Source organism: Perna viridis, chromosome 14, assembly GCF_037379345.1.
Source record: "Perna viridis isolate PV_CMFRI_1.1 ecotype Kerala chromosome 14, ASM3737934v1, whole genome shotgun sequence".
In the NCBI taxonomy this organism is placed as follows: Eukaryota; Metazoa; Mollusca; class Bivalvia; order Mytilida; family Mytilidae; genus Perna; species Perna viridis.
Window position 1 is genome coordinate 12,397,490 of NC_142458.1, and position 19,298 is coordinate 12,416,787.

Sequence of the window (19,298 nt, forward strand, 5' to 3'; positions counted from 1 at the left end):
GTTAGCAGAGGCATTTTGTTATAATTTCTTATAATAACGAGACAAACAAGCAAAATAAAAATAAGCCTACCGTAATGGCATAGCTATTTGGGGGTGTACTCCAATGATTTATCTCTTAGACAAATATTAAATAATGCTAGCTTTTTTAATTTTAACTTGGATGAGGGAAACAGTATTTCAGGTATCCCAATTTAAGCTGAGCTCAACTTTCCAGAGACGAAAACAATACTTGTTGATATCTTCTTTGAAGTGAGTTGGATTTAATAATTTTTAATTAAAGAAATGTCAATTGAAATTATCTTTTTCTGATTGGGGAATAAAGTTGAGCTCAGGTTCTTGATTTATCCCCCAAGACAATGTATGTCATATATGTGCATGATGTGTGTTGATCATCATGACAAATTGTTTTATAATTGCAGTCTAAATATGAACTAGAGAAAAAAATTCCAGTAATTATCATCTTATTTTTACAAAAGAGTTGTCAGTTTAGTCTTTTCTTGTGGTCTTTTCCATCCTGTTATCTTTTTACTGTAGTGTTATGAAGAGAAATCAACAGCTGTTTCTTATTTTAGATTTCAGCCATTTGATTGGATGATTAAAGTAAATGAACTATATTTAGTATAGAGAAAATCAATGATCTAATCAATGACTTTTTTTCAGGGACTGGTCACTCCTAACAAAGTCTACATGTATGTAATGTGTAAAAATAACTGTGCCTCCTGGTCTTTATACTGGTTAAACTTAAAGCCTATAAGATTTACATTTGACATATGCTTACTGGAGTGAAGAAAAATTATTCAGCAGAGAATGGATAAGATCTTATCCAGAATGAAAAAGAAAATCTCATATACATGTACAGAGTCTTATGAGATTTTAATTTATCATCAATGAAAACTTTGATAATATTATGATGTTCTAATGTCAAATGTGCTTTACAATTTTTCAGATAAAAAAAATATCGAGTAATAATGAAGAAATTGTCAAAAATGTATTTGGGTACTGGGAAAAGTTGGTATGGGTACGGGTATGGGTTACACATTTTAGACAATACCACATTCATTTAGTCATCATTTCATTGTTATTTAAAGCACATTTATTTGAGATAAAGGATATTATAGATACTGTAATGTCATCAGATTTTTCTCTTTCATTTTATGTTAATTTCATTTTAATAAATGCAATAGTTTTCACAAGCATTCAATGACAAATCATACTCAATGAACCTTTTAAAAAGTGAATTTTTTGCTTGTTTGTCTAAAAAGATCTTATTTTGAAATGGAAAATATTTACAGCCCTTTTATTCTACCTACATAAATAAACAAAAAATGTTGCCATTCTCCAATCTCTTATCTTTAATTTGGGACATCACTCATTAAAATCCATCTGGTGGTTTTTATTAACACCCTTAGTAAAGTTACCCTGTGTTCAAGATGGAAATTTGCGAAAATTTGCTAATAAACAGCCAAATAGCAACAACAGTGTTCTATATAGATTATTACAAGTGTCTAATACATGTATACACTCCCTGATAAGAAGAAGTGAAACCTGATGGAAAGCTTAAAGTTATGGATTTTCTTCAATGTTTAAAACCATTAAGACTATAGAATGTGAAAATAATTCCAAGTGAAAATTTGCAAGAGTTCACTCATTTTTTGAAAATAGAGAAGCCACCCAATTTTGCTGGTTGACGGGTTCTGTATTCTATCCCTGTGACAGTGTCATGTCGTATACTGTACTGATTACTATAAACTGATTGTTTATCATTTCAGTTCAAGATGCCATTACCAGCACCTTTAGATCTGGGTAGAATGGAGACAGAAGCCAAGGAAAATGCAACAAAACACATCTCCAACTTGCTTCAGGTTTGTTCCTTCTCTACACATGCTACACACTAAGTGTATGTAAATTTAGAATATACATGTATCATGTATATTACTTTTGTCAAGAGGATATTTTTTACTATTTTCAGTAGAATTTTGAAGTTTGAGTTAAGAGTTAAGTTGAACAACAGTGTTTTGGAGTGTCTGTTTTTGGCATTATCTAGAGTTTTTGTGCTTTTAATTATAAAGCTCTTGGTGATTGAACAACATTTTATTCATGCTTTCTGATATTTAAATCTCTTGACAATTCTTTTTAAAGATTATTATCGCCTGAATGTAGCTGAAATATTGCTGCTGAGGCGTTAAACCCCAACAATCAATCATTAAAGATTATTATTATAGAAAAAGGAATTTATAATCATTTGGTGAAAGAAACAAAATACACCATCGTATACCCTTTTTGAACATAGTGAATACATGTACCTACAGAGGTCACCAAAAGCTCTTTAATTAAGTATAAACACATCTTTACATGTAAGTAAGCTCTGAAAGGCCTAGACAACAAAAGTAATAAATTCCATGGTAAGAGAATGATAAAACTTCTTCAAAATAAACTAAAAAGTCAAATAAAGACACGAAAATCATAATAACCAACATCTCTGGACTGTGGACAGGTGAATGTCTGTGGTGGGGTTAAACTAGTTTTATACGGCTTTAACTATCCCCCTTTAAATATAATGTCAAAATTGAACTGAAACAACAAATATTATAGCATATATATATATTGACTGTAAATGTATGAAAATCAGCGGAATCAGATTCTATCTACATTTACAGCTAAAGGAGAAAACATTCTAGGAATATAAGTTATAGAAAGCTATTGTCATAATATAATTATACCCCAAGTAAATTCGCCCCAAAATTAAATTGTCCCAAAACTTGATTCTATCAATACATTTACCGGTTCAACACATTTAAAAAAAATAATTCCCAAATGTCCGGATAGAATTATAAGGATTAAACAGCTATTTTCGGTCGCTCATGCATGTATGAACATATTTCTCTACTTCCAAACATTACATGAACGGCGTATTGAGTGTGGGAGCTCCAAGGTCTGTTCATACATGCATGAACAACTGAAAATGGCTGTTTAATCCTATAATGACATCTGTTTGGGGTTGTTGTCCCTTTGACATATACACCATACCTATTCTCATTACATTTGAACCATATTTTGATAAATACAATTAATGAATTTCATTCATACTTTTTCAGAGGCCAGACCAGTTGGAAAAAGTCGACCAATATAAGAGAAGGATCATGAGAAAAAAGGTATCAGATGGAATATTGTACAAAAAAACATCAATACATCTATTTGTATTAAAATAATAATGTGTACATGCTGTAGGAATATACAGTTTTATCCATGAAAAATTACTTGGTGCATAATCAAGATAATTTTTTGGGTTATCAGATTTCCCTTTAATAGCAATGATTGATTTTATGGTCATCATCATCATGAACTCATAGATCATTACATAGTATTCATCTACACCATGATAACTGATTTGTTCACCATGTCGTAGTTCTCTTTTCTCCTTTCTTCTACCCAAGACTTGACATTTTATGAGCAACTGGGTATGTGTTTTTAGAAAAGAAGAGGAGGCTTACCTTTTTAGTGCACCTGGTCCATGCTCCATGTTTTAGTGGAGTCCAAGTTGTTCATTTATTTTTGTTTCTTTATACATGTTATTTTGGTTATTTTATGTTCTTTATAGTCTGAGTCTATTTTCCCTGTTTAATCTTTATCCTTCTATGCCATGAGAACTGATTTGTTCACTGTGTCATGGTTTTCTTTTCCTCTTTTGTCTACCCAATACTTGACATTTTATGAGCAACTTGGCAGGTGTTTCTAGAAAAGCAGAGGAGGATTACCTTACCAGTGCACCTGCATGGTCTATGCTCCCATTTTTTAGTGGAGTCCAAGTTGCTCATTTACCTTTATTTCTTTATACGTATTATTTTGGTTATGTCATGTTCTTTGTTGTGTGTGTCTGTTTTCCATGTTTAGTCTTTGTCCTTGGATTATTCCTTTGATATGGACCTAAATCGATGCTCCCATGATTACTCATTGACTTCCATATACATGTACATATTTAAAAGTATATATTTATGTTACTTGAGTATATAGGAGTAACTCTATTGCCATACCTGTGTATAATGAAGTTTTTGGGCCAGCTGTAGCTTGCCCTGTGGAGTGAGGGTTTCCTTATCGCTCATCGTACTTGAAGACCAATGAGTGGTCTTGGGATGATATTTTCAGCCTGGTGGGATTGTTATCTCTTTGACATATTCACCATACCCTTTCCACGTACTGGTATGTACTTGAAAAAAGAAAGTCACTCAGCTGAATTAGTTACTACTTGACTTGAAAATTTTTTATGAAACACAGGTTGAGGAAAGTCTTACATGAGGAAATACTCAGGGTATTTGAGGATGGGGAAATCCTCAAGTTGAGATTTTTTTATGAAACTGGGCCTAACACTTGTAACATTTACACTTACTAGGTATTTCTGATATGTCCTACCTATGACTTAAATAAGAATGTTAAATATTATTATTCGTTTTAGGCATCAGTTGATACGATGTTAAAGACAGCAGTACAGTCCCAGTTGGATGGAGTTAGAACTGGACTCAACCAATTACAGAGTGCCCTCCAAGATGTTTATGAAATCAAACAGAGGTAATTTCCCTGGTTCAAGCCAAATTAGTCTACACAGCCAAATATACCACACATCATGCACATGAGAACCATGTGTTTTGCAACATATGATAATCATATGAATCAAGCATGATATAATAATCGTATATATAAGTTTATATATGATTGTCACATGATTATCATATGCTAATCACTTGTTTTTTTTTCACAAACATATGATTATCATATGCAGGGCCTAATCTGGTCATTAATGATAAGGAGAAGTTTAAGTAAATTCTGTTTGAAAAATAACAATATTGATATTTTTGACTATGTAATCTGTTACAATATCTTCTCTCTGTCAAAGACAAATGGGAGAAGTGAGCTTAAATAAGGAGACATTTTTGCTATTAGGCATGAGCAGGGTTGAATAAACTTACATCTTATATCAGCATCTTATCCTTTCTCCACTGTCCATTAGACTTCTGCTTGATCACAACAGGAGAGTAAGTTAATGCTTATTTCTCCCTCTAGATTAGGCCCTTATACGTTTTAAAGCCAAAATAAATATATGATTTTCATATGATTATCATAAGAATCCAGCACCATATGATTTTCATATGATCATACAAATGTATATGGCACATTTGACTGTGTATTGGTAGTCGATTCACTTTTCCTGTTACTGCAACATAGAATATTTAATTAGTATTTCTACAACAGATAACATCTTGGTGAATTAAAAGTAACGGACTAATTATAACCTCAAAATTGAAAGTTGGACAGACAGTGGCCAAATATAGATGTATTTTGTTTCTATACAGACCATGCATTTTGACTTGCTCATGATTTGGTTTTTGGTTAAAATTAACATATTTTCTTTGAGAATACTAAATAATTGAATTTTTACATAAAAATTACTTATAAGAAAAAAATATTCCACTTGAAAGAGTCAATTAGGGAGAATCTCTTACTTGGAAGAGAGTCAATTGGGAAAATCTCCCACATGACCTAGTGTTATTGGGGGAGAATTTCCCACAGGAACTGTTACAAAGGTTAACAGGTATGTAATTACATTAAACTATATACTTCCCTTTTTATCATAGCTTGGATGATGTAGAAGAGACATATAAATCAATCCAGCCACTAAATACAAAACTGATGGAGGTCAATAAAGAAAATACTAGATTCTGTCAGGTATGGGACTAGATTCTGTCAGGTATGGGACTGTTTGAACCTGCAGTAGTACATATACATGTACATTCTCCCTCGGTTTCAGGGATTACAAGATTTTTTTCACACAAGCTAGTTAAATTTTAGATTTCAACCCACAAACATTTTCAGTACAATCTGTTTCTTCCATGAAATCTGTAGAAAACTGATTCTACTTCAGCTTTATTGTGAAAGTACTTTTATTGTTGGGGACCAATTTTCATGGTTTAAGGAAAGCTGATCAGTTTGTTGATTCTTCTATTTGTGGATTTGACAAATCTATCATACGAATGAATGGAACATTTGCTTTTCATTGGGAACGAAATTTCATGGTATCACCCGCAAAAACCATGAATATTTATACCCCACGAACAATAATACTTCCACAGTTTTCTTAATGTTTACTATTTCTCCAGTCTTTGGTTAAATTAAGATTATACCTTGCTAACTATTATGAAAGTGCACATGTTGAAAATCTTAACTTTACCATCTAAATTGGAGAAATAATATAAACCACTCATTATAGGGTATGTAAGTCTCGTCATGTGACCCCGTGATTTCACGAGATTGGGTCCTAGTCTACCATTCAAAAGCATGGAGACTTGTCATTCAGAGAGCATTGAGTTCAGTGTTGATGGCAAAACATCATTTTGAGTAAATAATACCGATAAAAAATAACAATTACCTATTTCTACATGATAAAGGTATTCAGAAAAAAACATAAAATAGAAGGTTTTGCATTGTTATGCAGCGTTTCGAGTACCCGTAAGTAAACAATAAAATGCAGATTGGTCCTCTGTTTTCAATACGTTCTACGTCGTAAATTCCGGTAAAGAAAATGAAACTAAAACGAGACTTACATACCCTATTCTAGGAATAATCTATATATGTGTGTTGTACACAAATTTTATACATGCTCACAAGAGAAGCCTCACTTCTATCAATGTTTGTGCTGGAGTATCCATATTTTTTCTCTACTAGTCTATTGATATATAATGTTATATGCTAATCAGCTGCTTGCAGACAAATATTTTATATTTCACCTTTTCTCACATGATGATGTGGTGTTTAGATATGCACCGAACTTTTTATGATAGAGGGGGGTATAAAATTACCAGCTATTTTAAAACTGATATAAGGTGACTAAAATAATGTATAATTTTGACAGACTATTGGTTTAATCATGGTTTTGCTAAGACAAGTACTGTAACAGAAAAAAACAAGAAATAGTGTTCTAAAACTTTTGTGGTCACTAGAAGAACAAGAAGTTGGTAAGCTTTATATTTCTGTTTTACAGTTGGCTGCTGCCATGGAAAATCTGAAACACATCTTTACTGTCCCTGAGAGTGTGAGGAAAACTCAGGATTTGATCAATGAAGGGAAACTCCTCCAGGCACATAAACAGTAAGATGTAGTCTTGCTCATTGTATTTGATATAGGATGTAACATTACTTTTGATTGGCCACTATTTATATACTTGATATATTTTCAAGATGGAATCTTGCTCATCAGAATTTGACTTTGGATGTAATGTTACTTCTGATTGGTCACTTTTGATATAAAATGGAATTTTGCTCATTGTATTTGATTTTGGATGTAACATAACTTCTTGTTGGCCGCTTTTGATATATTTGACCTGTTTTCAGAGGAATTTTCTATTTTTTTAAAGATTTAAGGTGCTTCTCTGTCCATTTAAGTGCATGTTTTTCATTGTTTAACTCAACAGCTGACTGCAACTCCTTTTGAAGTATCTATTCATGTACGAATCATGCAAATTTTGAATGAAGACACTAGATAAAAAAAGCATTTACTTTTATTTTTAATGTCAGATTGTTTTAGGAATTTTATTTATGATGTTAACAATAATTCCTTATACATGTACAGAGCCTTCTTGTTAAAGCTTGGAAAATCAGATTTATCTCCCTTTGAAAGAAATGACTAAATTCTATGAATTTTTTACCACAACAAAAAGAAAAAATGTATGAAACAGTTGTTGAAATATAATTCTCTAATTCTCTAAAGCATTTTTAACAACACAATAAAAAAAAATGTGAGATCTATTCCCATAATTTATCGCTTCAAATTTTTAAGTATACAATTAATTTTGTGGATTTTTGTGAAACAAGATGAGGCAAATGTTTTGTACCACCTTAACTTGTGGAAATAATTTAATGATACTTGTACAAAATTACATAGAAAAGCAGAGGCTATTTCATTTGTTGGTGGTATTAAAATATTTTGTTGAATTTCAGTTTGACTGACTTAGAATCAGCAAGAGATGAACTAATGTTTGAGCTTTATAAACAACCACAGCAAAGTCCTACAGATAACAATGTAAGTCTTTGGGATGTGATATTTTTGCAGATCACTGTAAAACAATTTGTTTTGGCAAGTTACTTATTTGAGATCATTTTACAAACAAAAAAAAAAACCTTTACATTTACATATCAAACTGTGTTTTATTAGTCGAAAGAAATGGATATGGATATACACCGCTCTGTTTAAGATTGATAAGTGTTTCATAGGATCATGTTGTTTGTTGAATGCCGCAGTTTACAATGTCAATTTCACTGAATGATAATCTCAAAGAAAGAAAAGCGATAAGTATATTTCAGATAGTTTGGATTTTGAATTATGAGGAATAAACACTGTTTTTCCAGAATTAATGGATGTGTAAAGTCCTTTGGACTTCTATTTTTTTTTTTTTTTTTTTTTTTTTTTATGAGTTAATGATCTGATTTTACACATTGATAAATTCTGGAAAAACAGTGTTTAATCCTATTGCAAAATCAAGTTGATTTCTTCAAGGGACAAAAAATAAGTATCTGTGAAAATTAATTGCTTTACAGTCTAACTTGTACAAACTAGAAGGAATTTATCAGTCCAATTCTGCGGTCGATTTCACAAAAAAAAAAAAAATAGGTGTAGAATTAGTCTAAAGTTATGATAAGTATTGTGATATCATAAGTTATCTAAGGTAATTAAGGTATTTGGCATAGAATAGCCCTACTAAAAAAATATATTTTTACAGACATTAGAGAAATACTTCAAGGATGTTGTGGTATTATCAGAATCTCTGGGTAAACAGTTATGGGTCATCATACAGAGAACTCTCAGTTCTGTTCGGAGAGAGCCCACTCTAATTGTGACAGCTCTCAGAATAATTGAAAGAGAAGAAAGGTAGGTTTTTTTATATTCCCGACATTGACTTTGCTTTTTTTTTTTAATTTTACGCAAAGGGAAGTAGCCCTCCAACCCAACTGATTTACTGTCCAATGGACATTACTAGACTTCAAATATGAACATTTGATTTATTGGAGCTGCCAAAAGTATTTGGATACTTTTAAAGAACTTATTTTGAACCATTTAGGTACTTTTTGAAGTGAGAAAAGTTAAGTTTCTAAGAAAAATGTTTACTGTCCTTCCTTTCCTCAATGAGACCGACAACCAGAATAAAGCCATTTTTTAAACTTGTTTAGGTACCCCACCTTCTAGTCAATGTAATTTAGTTGTTAGATATGTTTTATTTTAAACATTGAAAGCTTCTTTTTTATTTCCCAAAGCAAAACAATCATGTACCATTCTGTGTAAGAATTTGGCAATGGGTGGGATAATATTTTTTCTCATTTAGTCCTTTTTTGCTTCAAATATATACAATTCAGCTAGAAAACAAAACAAAAGCTATTTAGATTTATCCTGAAGCATCAGTGACATAAATATTTTTTTACTGCTTTTAGTGCATTTCAGTTAAATTTGACCTATCAATATTTTAAAAAATGCAATCTTTACAAACGCTTTGGTGGTTATCTCTGGAAGTTATGAGGTATAAATAATTGGACCATGCAATTTAATCTCTGTGTTTTTTCTTCATGTGCCATTCCTTATGCACATTTTGCCTGATTCTTAGACAGGGAAATACTTACATTCACAGTCAGCAAATGAGGCTTGGTCTATAGATTGTGAATCACTTTATAGCCTGTGTGAAAAAAATGGCAAAGTAGAATTTAACAGATTTTCATTTATTATGGCAAAACACCGATTGTTCTAAAGTAGCAAAATGTAGACTGTATCATGTACAATATTCATAAACCCATACTAAAAAGAGAGCATGTATTGGTGTCTATATTTATATAAGATGGCAAAGACATGGTCATCTTTGATCAGTTAGGCATTAATAGTGATGGTAAAAATAGTTCTATATATATTTTTTTCAGAATGGATGTTGCTGTGGCTCAGAGGAAGGCTCAGACAGGATTCATGACACCTGGTCGACCTAAAAAATGGAGGGACAAATGTTTTGAAATTTTAGAACATTCTATAGCTCAAAAGTATGTATGGTTAGTGGTTCAGGCCACATTTAAATAATATTTGTGTCCCCTTTCCCAACCCCTAGTTCTTTGCTTTTTGTTATATAGATAGATAGATATAATGTCTCAGAATGTGATGACTCTATTTGCTACACTGCTGCATCGGATCAAATTGATACAGGGAAGATAATGTAAACATATAGAATAAGTTATATAAATATATATAAAAGCAACAAGTCACAGGGTCTAGCCAAAGAAGATCTATTTATAAAAAAATTCTAGCCATCTTTAAATTTAAATTGAATGTAAATTGCTACCGTATTCTCATGACATTGCGTCACAATTTAAGGGGAACAATTGGCAGGATAGTACTTAATAGAAAAGTTTGGACATTTTTTATGGGAAAAAAAATAATGGATACAAGAAAACAAGTTCCTTGACTGCTAATATTCTTCTAAGAATCTGAAAATTGTCAGATAAATTACAAAATTACAATTTTTTAAGAAATTCTTGATACTGTATCATTTTTCCAATATTTAAAAAAAATATGGAATATTTCCTACATAAACTACATTTGTTTTGTAGAATACGGCCAGCATTAAGGCACAGTGATCTTTAAATCAAATTCACTGACCTATGTTTTATAAACTGAAATTCTGAAGTGTCGACTAACATTATTACTGAGAAAAGAAAAACAACATGAAAATCCAGTTTTTAGACAAGAAATATGAGTAATGCCATGTACATGATGTAATAGTAGAAACATTCAATATGATTCAGATTATGTTTTTAGACCAGACTTTTATCTGCTTTTTTATATCAGGACTTTAAACACCCGATACTACAGATTTCTTTCCTGCTGCTCCTTGTAAAATCAGGACTGCATTTTATGGTTTTTATTTCAGAATTGAAGGTAACCAATTAGAAGATAGACAAGGGAACAAAATGTGGCTTGTTCGTCATTTAGAGCTGACCCGACAGATCATGATTGAAGATTTACGTGTTGTCAAGGTAACATAATAAAAAGACATTTTTTCTATAGTGAAACCTGTTTAAACTGAACCCTGAATAAACCAGTAATATCTGTCTTTCCCAGATGTCTTCTGATGTTTATTTATATTGATTTTGATGCATTTTGAACCTGCGTTAACCGAAACATTGCTTAAACTAAACTAATTACACATTTGGTAGGGCAGGTTTCAATTTATAATAATTTGAAATGATTTATGTATTGTTTATATTACAAGATCGTAAAAATGTTTTTTTATTTTCATTTGGAATAAAAGAGCTGCTTACTTGACTCAAACTTCCAAATATTAAAAAGTACATGTTTACCCTTAGGAAAATAGTTCAATAATCTAATATGAATAAGGGTAAATATGATAAACTTTATGTTCATGCCCCTCATAAGGCTCAGTTTGATCAAATTGGAAGGGTATATCATATTCTAAGTTGTGACATCATGGAAATGTAGAAAACCTCTTTATTGGATATTTAGCAGAAATATTTTTAGACTTATTGTCTATCAGATCTTTAATTTTCGTTTTACCATTTTTGGACTCCTCTACCATTTATCTCCCTTTTGGAGCAAATTGATCAACTCCTGTGAACTTGAAAAGAGTAGTCATGTTATTGTTAAAAGTTTCACAGACTTATCAAAGCTAAAATGACATTAGCTAAACCACTGTTCCTATCATTTGTGTCAGTATTTTTTGCCGATACATGTATTTATTTCTTTTTCAGACTTTATTGCCACCTATTTTTCCACCAGAGTATGATATAGAGAAGAAGTATGTTACAATGTACCACAGGACTCTCTCTGGTCATGTAAGTGGTGTCTAAGGTAGATTAGGACACAGTGTCATACAAAGTTATATCCTTGGCAAAACATTGATCTCTGGGTAAAAATATTATGATGGTATTTTTTACCTCTCTTATGCAGACCTGGCGAAATCATTTTTCAACCTGTCGGACATTTGGTCCGGCAACCTAACAAAATTTGCTGGACCAAACAATTATCTGCCGGACCGAAAAAAAAAAAGAATTTTGCATTCCTCATTTTACCTTTTTTCTCATATTCCTGTTGATGAGCTGTAACCTCAGCATCAGTAAGATTCCTTTTTAAGGGCTTTCCAGGGATGGCATCCCTATTATATACTAAAGCCGGAATTATTTCTCTGATGCAAGTTAAATTTGCCTCGATTTGGATGCTATGTTTAAACCAGAATTTCCGGTTGTGGCGTGTTTACTAAAAATAACCGTACTGGACATCTGTTCCGGAAATCACGCAAATTTTACCAGACCGATGGCTGAAAGTACCGGTCATGTCTGATCGTCCAAAGAATTTCGCCATGACTGCTTATGATGATTTGACTTTAATTTGCTGTGATAACTTTACAACACCCTATTTTCTGTAATAATTCTACTTTCTCCTTTGTTTAAAAAATCTACTTCATTTTGAGGTACAGATGTCATTGGGAGTCACTTTTAAATAACTGTAATAGATATTTCATAAGAGGTTGAAATCTGATACTATAAATGTATATTGCATTTAGACTGGGTAAAAATGTCATATGACTCATGTTTCATTAAAAATCTCATTTAGAGATTATTCTAATACTGTACTGTGGATAATTTTTTGTGGGGTGTTAATTTTGGCACATTTTAGCAGTCTGTCTAAAAATACCAATATGAAATCCATCAATTTTTGTGATTTAAAAAAAAATAGCGTTATATAGTGTTAAAATAAATTTCGCTGATGTTATTTTTCATGGCTTTCTGTCCACCTCGAAAAATAGTGAAAATTAGAACACCATGAAAATTAGTATATTTACAGTAAATGAAAAATGTAATTTCTGAATTAACCATAGGTGATAGTTTAAGACTTGAATATATGTCTTTTTTTGTTTTCAGCTGCAAGAAATGATTCAACAAGGTTTGGAAGGGAATGAGTTTGTCACATTGTTGACTTGGGTTAATTCCTACTAGTAAGTATACTAATTTCTGTACAATTTATTTTATTATAAATCTGCATATAGTCTATTCTGAAAAATTAATAATGTACAATAATTGAGTTTTTGGCTGAATTGCATTTGTAAAAATGGGGTTCTATTTTAAATCTGCATATAGTCTATTCTGAAAAATTAATAATGTACAATTATTGAGTTTTTGGCTGAATTTCACTTGTAAAAATGGGGTTATAGTATAATGAATGTTGAGATGGGGGGAGGGCAGGCATATGGGTAAATTGATTTCATAGCACTTTTATTAGCAACTACTAATCCGAGCTTCTTGATATTTGGTATCTAGCATCAGGTGTGGTCCCATATCATACTTCTTGCTAAATGAAATTCTGCCATTTCTGTCTTTGACCCATTTTTCAGAAACTCTTTCTTTAAAGCAAAAATTCTTGCAAAAAATTCTCATTAGTATCAACACTGAATCAGGGCTTTTTTCAAAGACTAACACATACCTGTTAACCTTTGGAACAGTTCATGGCCATGTGAGCTATTGCCATCAGCTGGAGTCTGTTGTCATCATCCATCGTCGTAAACAATTGTTCATAACTCCTCTCCTCTGACACTACTTGTCCAGTGAGAAATGTCAGACTGAGTGTGAAATTTTCTTGGGGTATTCTGCATATAAGTGATGTTTGGATATTGGATCCGTCAAAATTAATTTATTAAAAATAAAACATAGAGGTAAGACAGAAGTTTTTCACATATATCTTCAAAACCGTTAGTTTTAAGGTTCCGATAAGATAAGATTGTTAAAAATGATGAGATCTATCTGTGGTCAAATTTTTGTGTAAATTTGTTAAGCCATGTTGGAGTATTCGCCCTTTTTTATGTTTTTTGCTCTTTTATTGTTTTTTCTTTCAAAATCTTCTCCACTGAAACTGCAAGACCAATTAGAACCAAACTTTGTATAAACATTTCCTAGGGTATTTTGCATTGATATAATATGGGGATTTTTTTATCTGTTGAAAAACATGGCTACTGTTACAAAAAAAATAGAACATAGGGGTCAGCCAAAATTTTTTCTCAAATATCTCCATTTTCCAAAACCATTAGGTTTAGCTAAATTCTTTCAATTGCCGAAATAATCCTAATTCAAAGGCCTAAAAAAGCATTGACCTTGGAAGGCCAAAAATGATGCTGTAGCAGTTTTAAGTCAGTATCTTGAAAACTGTAAAAGATAGAAACTTTCAACTGATGAGATGATTTTTATGATAAGTCGTACCAAAGTCTTCTAGAGTCAAAACTGTTGGACAATTCCTTGTTAGAGTTATTGCCCTTGAAAGGCAAACCTTTAACCAGGTGAGCAATTTAGGCTCCTTAAAGACTCTTGTTTATGCAAAAAATATCAATTTTTTAATATTCTTCACAGGAAATATAGTAATTTTAACAAAACACTGCTTCCAAATCTGACATTTTTGTGTGGGAGATTCTTAATTTTTTCATTATTTTGTTAGAGTCTCCCCCTTATGTGGGAGAATAAACAGATATGCTAGGGCCTTCCTATAAGTACTATACATCTTGGTAAATTCTTACATGGGTCTGTACTAAGAAAAAAAACTTTACAATACCAGTATTCACCTTTTTGTTCGTTTCAGTTCAACGGAGTTGATGAAGCACCCTGAGTTGAACATAGAAGCAGATGCTTTGGGACCATTGCTCGAAAATAATGTCATAGAGGATTTACAAAATCAGTAAGATAAGGAGACTGAATTGTACATTTATAATGGTTCAAGTTCTGGTTACATTTTCCTTGTTTTCATGAATAAGCTACTGATCCAAGTTTATATTTCTGAGTTAAAGATATGCATATAAACACGTAATGTACTTGGGGTCTTTTTGAAGTAAAAATTTTAGTTGACTTGAAAAATATGTCATTGTCAAAATAACGCTATTGCCTGGAGAGTTAAAATATTCATATGGTGATCAATACTCTCAAATTTAAATTCATTTTTGTCCTTTTTAAGAGCAGTTAATTGTATTAGACTTAATCATTGAACTAAGAAATTCTGTCTTGCCATTTTGATAAAATTTGTAATAATTTTGCATCATTTTTAGTTAATATTTTTATTCACACTACAAATTGAGGACCCTTGGCTTATGTCACTCATATGTTTTCTTTAAGGTGCTTTCATTTTTAAACTTGTTTTTATAGGTATTTAAGAACTATGAAATTTAATATAATGGAATGGATGAAAAATTCCCTTGTACAAGATAAAAAGGTATGTATTTTCATTTGGGGGAAAGCATATGACAGATTTTCACATGGATGATGGGAGATAACTCAAATTTTAAAGTTTTTACTTACATGTACATGTATTAGACTATTAAGAAGTGCTGATCTGATTTTCTTCAGCTTTAAAGCAGAGTTCTGTTATTTCAGACCTGTTACAGGTTTTTTTTACCATATGTTTACTGTTAGTTTTGGCAGTTTCTGCTTTTTGGATCGTCTTCATTAAACCTCATTTGAAATTGTAATTGCATTATAAAAAAAATTATCTTGAACGATCTTGCATTTGTTTGTCTTTCACCTCATGGTAGTGTACTTGCCTGTTATGTTGGAAGTTATAAATTTTCCAACATGAATTTTCCCACCATTTTTCCATAGTGCATTTCAACCGATAACTTAAGAAGGCAAAGTTTACAAACACTGATGATTATTTCTAGAGGATATGACGTATAAATACTCAGATAATGTTGTAAAATCTCTGTGTTATATTCTTCATGTGCTGAACCTTATATATATATTTGCCTGATTCTTAGACAGAGAAGTACTTTAAAATTATTCATTCAGCATGTCAGATAAGTACTAAACTGTGTCAGTTGGATTTTTCATTTGTTTTTGTCCAATATTTATGTGCTATCTGGTTCTATAGGATTGGTTCCGAATGGAGCATCCTGATGCTGATGGAGATGGATATTATACAACATCACTTCCTGTCATAATATTCCAGATGATGGAGCAAAATGTAGGTTCTTCAATATGGTACATTTATTCAGTGAATTTGCAAAATAAATTATACTTTTAGTGTAAGTTTTTGTAAGAATCAGGCAAAATTGGGAAAATCAGAAGCATGCATGTCAAAACCCCTTCGATCTGACAATATAATTTCAGTCAAGGATGCTTTTACTATTTGAAAAGAGCCTTATTTGATCTCTGCATCAGTGGATTTGTTAAGAAATTTTTCAGAAAAATGAGGTTTTTGATGGAGTGTTCTACCTTCAAAATATGCATTTTCGACCATTTCAATGAAATTATCTCAATTAAAGTAATATGGAAAATCTTGTTTTTTTCCTTGATTCTGATTGTGCAAATTAGTCAATTTAGACTTTCAGAATGTTGGATTTTTTCATACCATGTTTCACCCACTGCCTGATTCTTGCAGAGACTGGTGCTTAACTTCTGTAATAAATGGCTTTCAGAAGTTTCAGGATTTTCCATGAATACACGAAGATAGCTAACTTTTAATACAGTGAAACCTGTCTAAACTGAACCCTGAATAATCCAAAAACCTGTCTAAACCGAATCCTGAATAATTAGAAAACCTGTCTACACTGAACCCGGAATAATCCCAAAACCTGTTTAAACTGAATCCTGAATAATCAGAAAACCTTTCTAAATCAGACGGTTTTGATAGTCCCTTTATATCAATTTCAATACCATTTAAACCAAACATTTATCTATACGGAACCAAAGGATTAGACACGTGTCACCGTAAACACTTAATTCAAAATTTGGTAATATTAGGTAGGGATAATTCAGATGTTAAAAATCAACATTTCTAGCTTATGTTTTGTACATTGTTGATTAGCAACACCCTAGCTATGTAAGGGGGTCTACAACACCAATTCCGTTGTCAGAAAACAGCTTATATATACATAAAAGAGGAATTTTGGTATTGGTCTGCTTTGCTTGTATTTTGTGGTCCCCCAGAGGATGCTTACCCTACCAGTGCACCTGGTCCATGCTCCCAGTTTTTAGTGGAGTCCGAGTTGCTCATTTACTTTTTTTACTTTGTATGTATGATTTTAGTTACTTTATGTTCTTTGTTGTGTATGTCTGTTTTCCATGTCTGGTCTTTGTCCCTGGATTACATTCTTTTGATTACCGCTATAACCTTGGTTCCCTTGATTACTCTTTCAATGTCTCTAACCTTCAAGTTTTTTTTGTGTTTAAAGTGTTATTTTGTGTAATTGTGATTTTATTTTAAAAATTATAGTTACAAGTAGCCAGACTGATTGGAGAGGAAATGGTAAAGAAAGTCCTTGAACTGTTTGCTGATGAACTGAATTTATTTGCTAAAGATTATGTAGGTAAGCAACTGGAGTGTTTTGATGGAAGTTGTTAGCTTGTATGAAAAACTTGAATTTAAGGTTAACAATTAAAAATAAGAATGAAGAAGAGAATTTCTTAAAGGATGCTTACCTTTCCGGTGCATCTGGTCCATACTCCCAATTTTAATTGGAGTGTTGTTTACTCATTGATATTTGGTTTCTGTGTTTATTCCTTACACCACCACCAAGGGTCCGGAAATTTGGACAGCCTATGCTGGACATTTTATCAAACTTCAGCAGACGTTTGTGTCAGTCTTTTACCTGCTCAGATCGAAAATAAACTATTTAAAGATTTATATTGGAAATTGTGTTATTTCATCACATACTCTGTCTTTTACAAAATATCAGAGCGAGGAAACGAGTTCGGTTTCGACCACACGTGGACGTTTTAATACACTCAACATGTGGGTGATACATTAGAATCACCTAATCCATCTGTCAGTCATTCCATATGTCCAAATTTCTCTACAATTTTCTCAGCTCCCAATGGATGGATTAATTTCAAATTTTGTGTATGGCTTCATCATTTCATGTTCATTTCATCATCGATTTCATGTTCATCGTCTGAATATAGCTGAAATATTGCTGCTCAGACGTTAAACCCCAACAAACAAACAAACAAACATACATTGTATAGATGGAGCATACGTTGTGAATGATTTTGGATGTTGTCTGATATCAACTTCCTGTTTGACTTTGCCATTTTTCATCAAATGGAGTAATAGAGAAAATTTTTGTCACTAAAACTTGATATTTTGAAAGAAGCTTTATACAGGTATGACTTATAGTGGGATTCAATTTCAGAATTGAGTAACTTTAACATCATGTTTGATGATTTTTTAAAGTATAAGTTTTTGTAAGAATCAGGCAAAATGGGAAAATCAGAACCATGCACTCACTGATGATTTCTCTATTTAAAAAGACCATTATTTGATTTCCTCCTCACTGGAGTTGTTCTGAATTTTTTTCAATAGAATGTTAGAAAATATGAGGTTTTTGCCCTTGAAATGTTCATTTTCAGTGCATGTTCAGTGCATTTCAATGACAATATAACTCAGTTTACCAAAATATATCGAAAATCTTGTATTTTTGTTCCCTTAATTCTGGGAACAGGTGGTATCTTTTAGTGAGGTTTTTCTTACAGTTTTAACAGATATCTTTTTACATTTTATGTTTTGTGTTTTAGCTGAGATTGAGAGCTACAAAGACCGACATCTACAGGACAGATCAGAAATCAAATTCTTTTTACATTATATGGTATGTTTGTTTTTAGAACAAATGGTTTACTGGGCCTGGTACCGCAGAACTTGAAACATACTTAAATCTTAGAATATTATTAACTGATTGTGTCTTCTTCAAGTCCCAAGACTTTGATTTATGTTGCCTTGTTCAGAGTACCTTGGAAAATATGGTTTCATTTATTATACCCCCGCTTTGGAAAAAGAGGGGTATACTGCTTTAGCTCCGTCTGTTATTTTGTCATTCCTTCTGTAAACAGAATTTTCTAAAAATTTTCTCAGGAGCTGCTGATCATATCTACTTGATATTTGGTATGCAGCCTCGGATAGTGGTCATTCCGTTATTACCAATTTGTCCTGTTGAATAACTATTTCCTGTTTACTGACTTTAGGAAGAATACATTTTGGGGGGAAAACAAGGGTGTACTCAGTGAGTAGTAGCACACAGATCCCTTGTTTTCGTGGGTATCAATTTTTGTGGTTGCAAAATTTCATTGGATACTTGAGTTTTTGCCTGTAGGTCAATATGATAAAAAAAAGGGTTAAATTTCTCTACATTTCAGCAAATTATCACTGGAGCTAAGCTTCTTTTGCTCAATATTTCATAAGAAAATTTATTAAGCATTTGAATTGGTGAAAGTTTTTTTTTGTGGGCATATGCTTTACCA

At 31.9% G+C, this 19,298-nt stretch overlaps 1 protein-coding gene across 7 annotated transcripts in view; it reads left to right on the forward strand.

The window, feature by feature from the left end:
* Positions 1–19,298, forward strand: part of LOC148598232 (exocyst complex component 3-like) — a 36,621-nt gene that overhangs the window by 2,226 nt on the left and 15,097 nt on the right. For 6 of the 7 annotated variants that reach the window (XM_088562323.1, XM_088562322.1, XM_088562320.1 and 3 more), the window contains 16 exons: positions 1,770–1,862; positions 3,096–3,152; positions 4,451–4,563; positions 5,628–5,718; positions 7,031–7,137; positions 7,986–8,067; positions 8,765–8,913; positions 9,948–10,061; positions 10,946–11,051; positions 11,784–11,867; positions 12,954–13,027; positions 14,656–14,751; positions 15,213–15,279; positions 15,934–16,026; positions 17,278–17,371; positions 18,579–18,649. In XM_088562323.1, coding sequence (XP_088418449.1) covers positions 1,776–1,862; positions 3,096–3,152; positions 4,451–4,563; positions 5,628–5,718; positions 7,031–7,137; positions 7,986–8,067; positions 8,765–8,913; positions 9,948–10,061; positions 10,946–11,051; positions 11,784–11,867; positions 12,954–13,027; positions 14,656–14,751; positions 15,213–15,279; positions 15,934–16,026; positions 17,278–17,371; positions 18,579–18,649 — 1,485 coding nt within the window. In that variant the 5' untranslated portion in view covers positions 1,770–1,775. Of the gene's footprint in view, positions 1–660; positions 690–1,769; positions 1,863–3,095; positions 3,153–4,450; positions 4,564–5,627; positions 5,719–7,030; positions 7,138–7,985; positions 8,068–8,764; positions 8,914–9,947; positions 10,062–10,945; positions 11,052–11,783; positions 11,868–12,953; positions 13,028–14,655; positions 14,752–15,212; positions 15,280–15,933; positions 16,027–17,277; positions 17,372–18,578; positions 18,650–19,298 lie in introns of those variants that run through there. The other variant, XM_088562321.1, reaches the window with a different exon arrangement.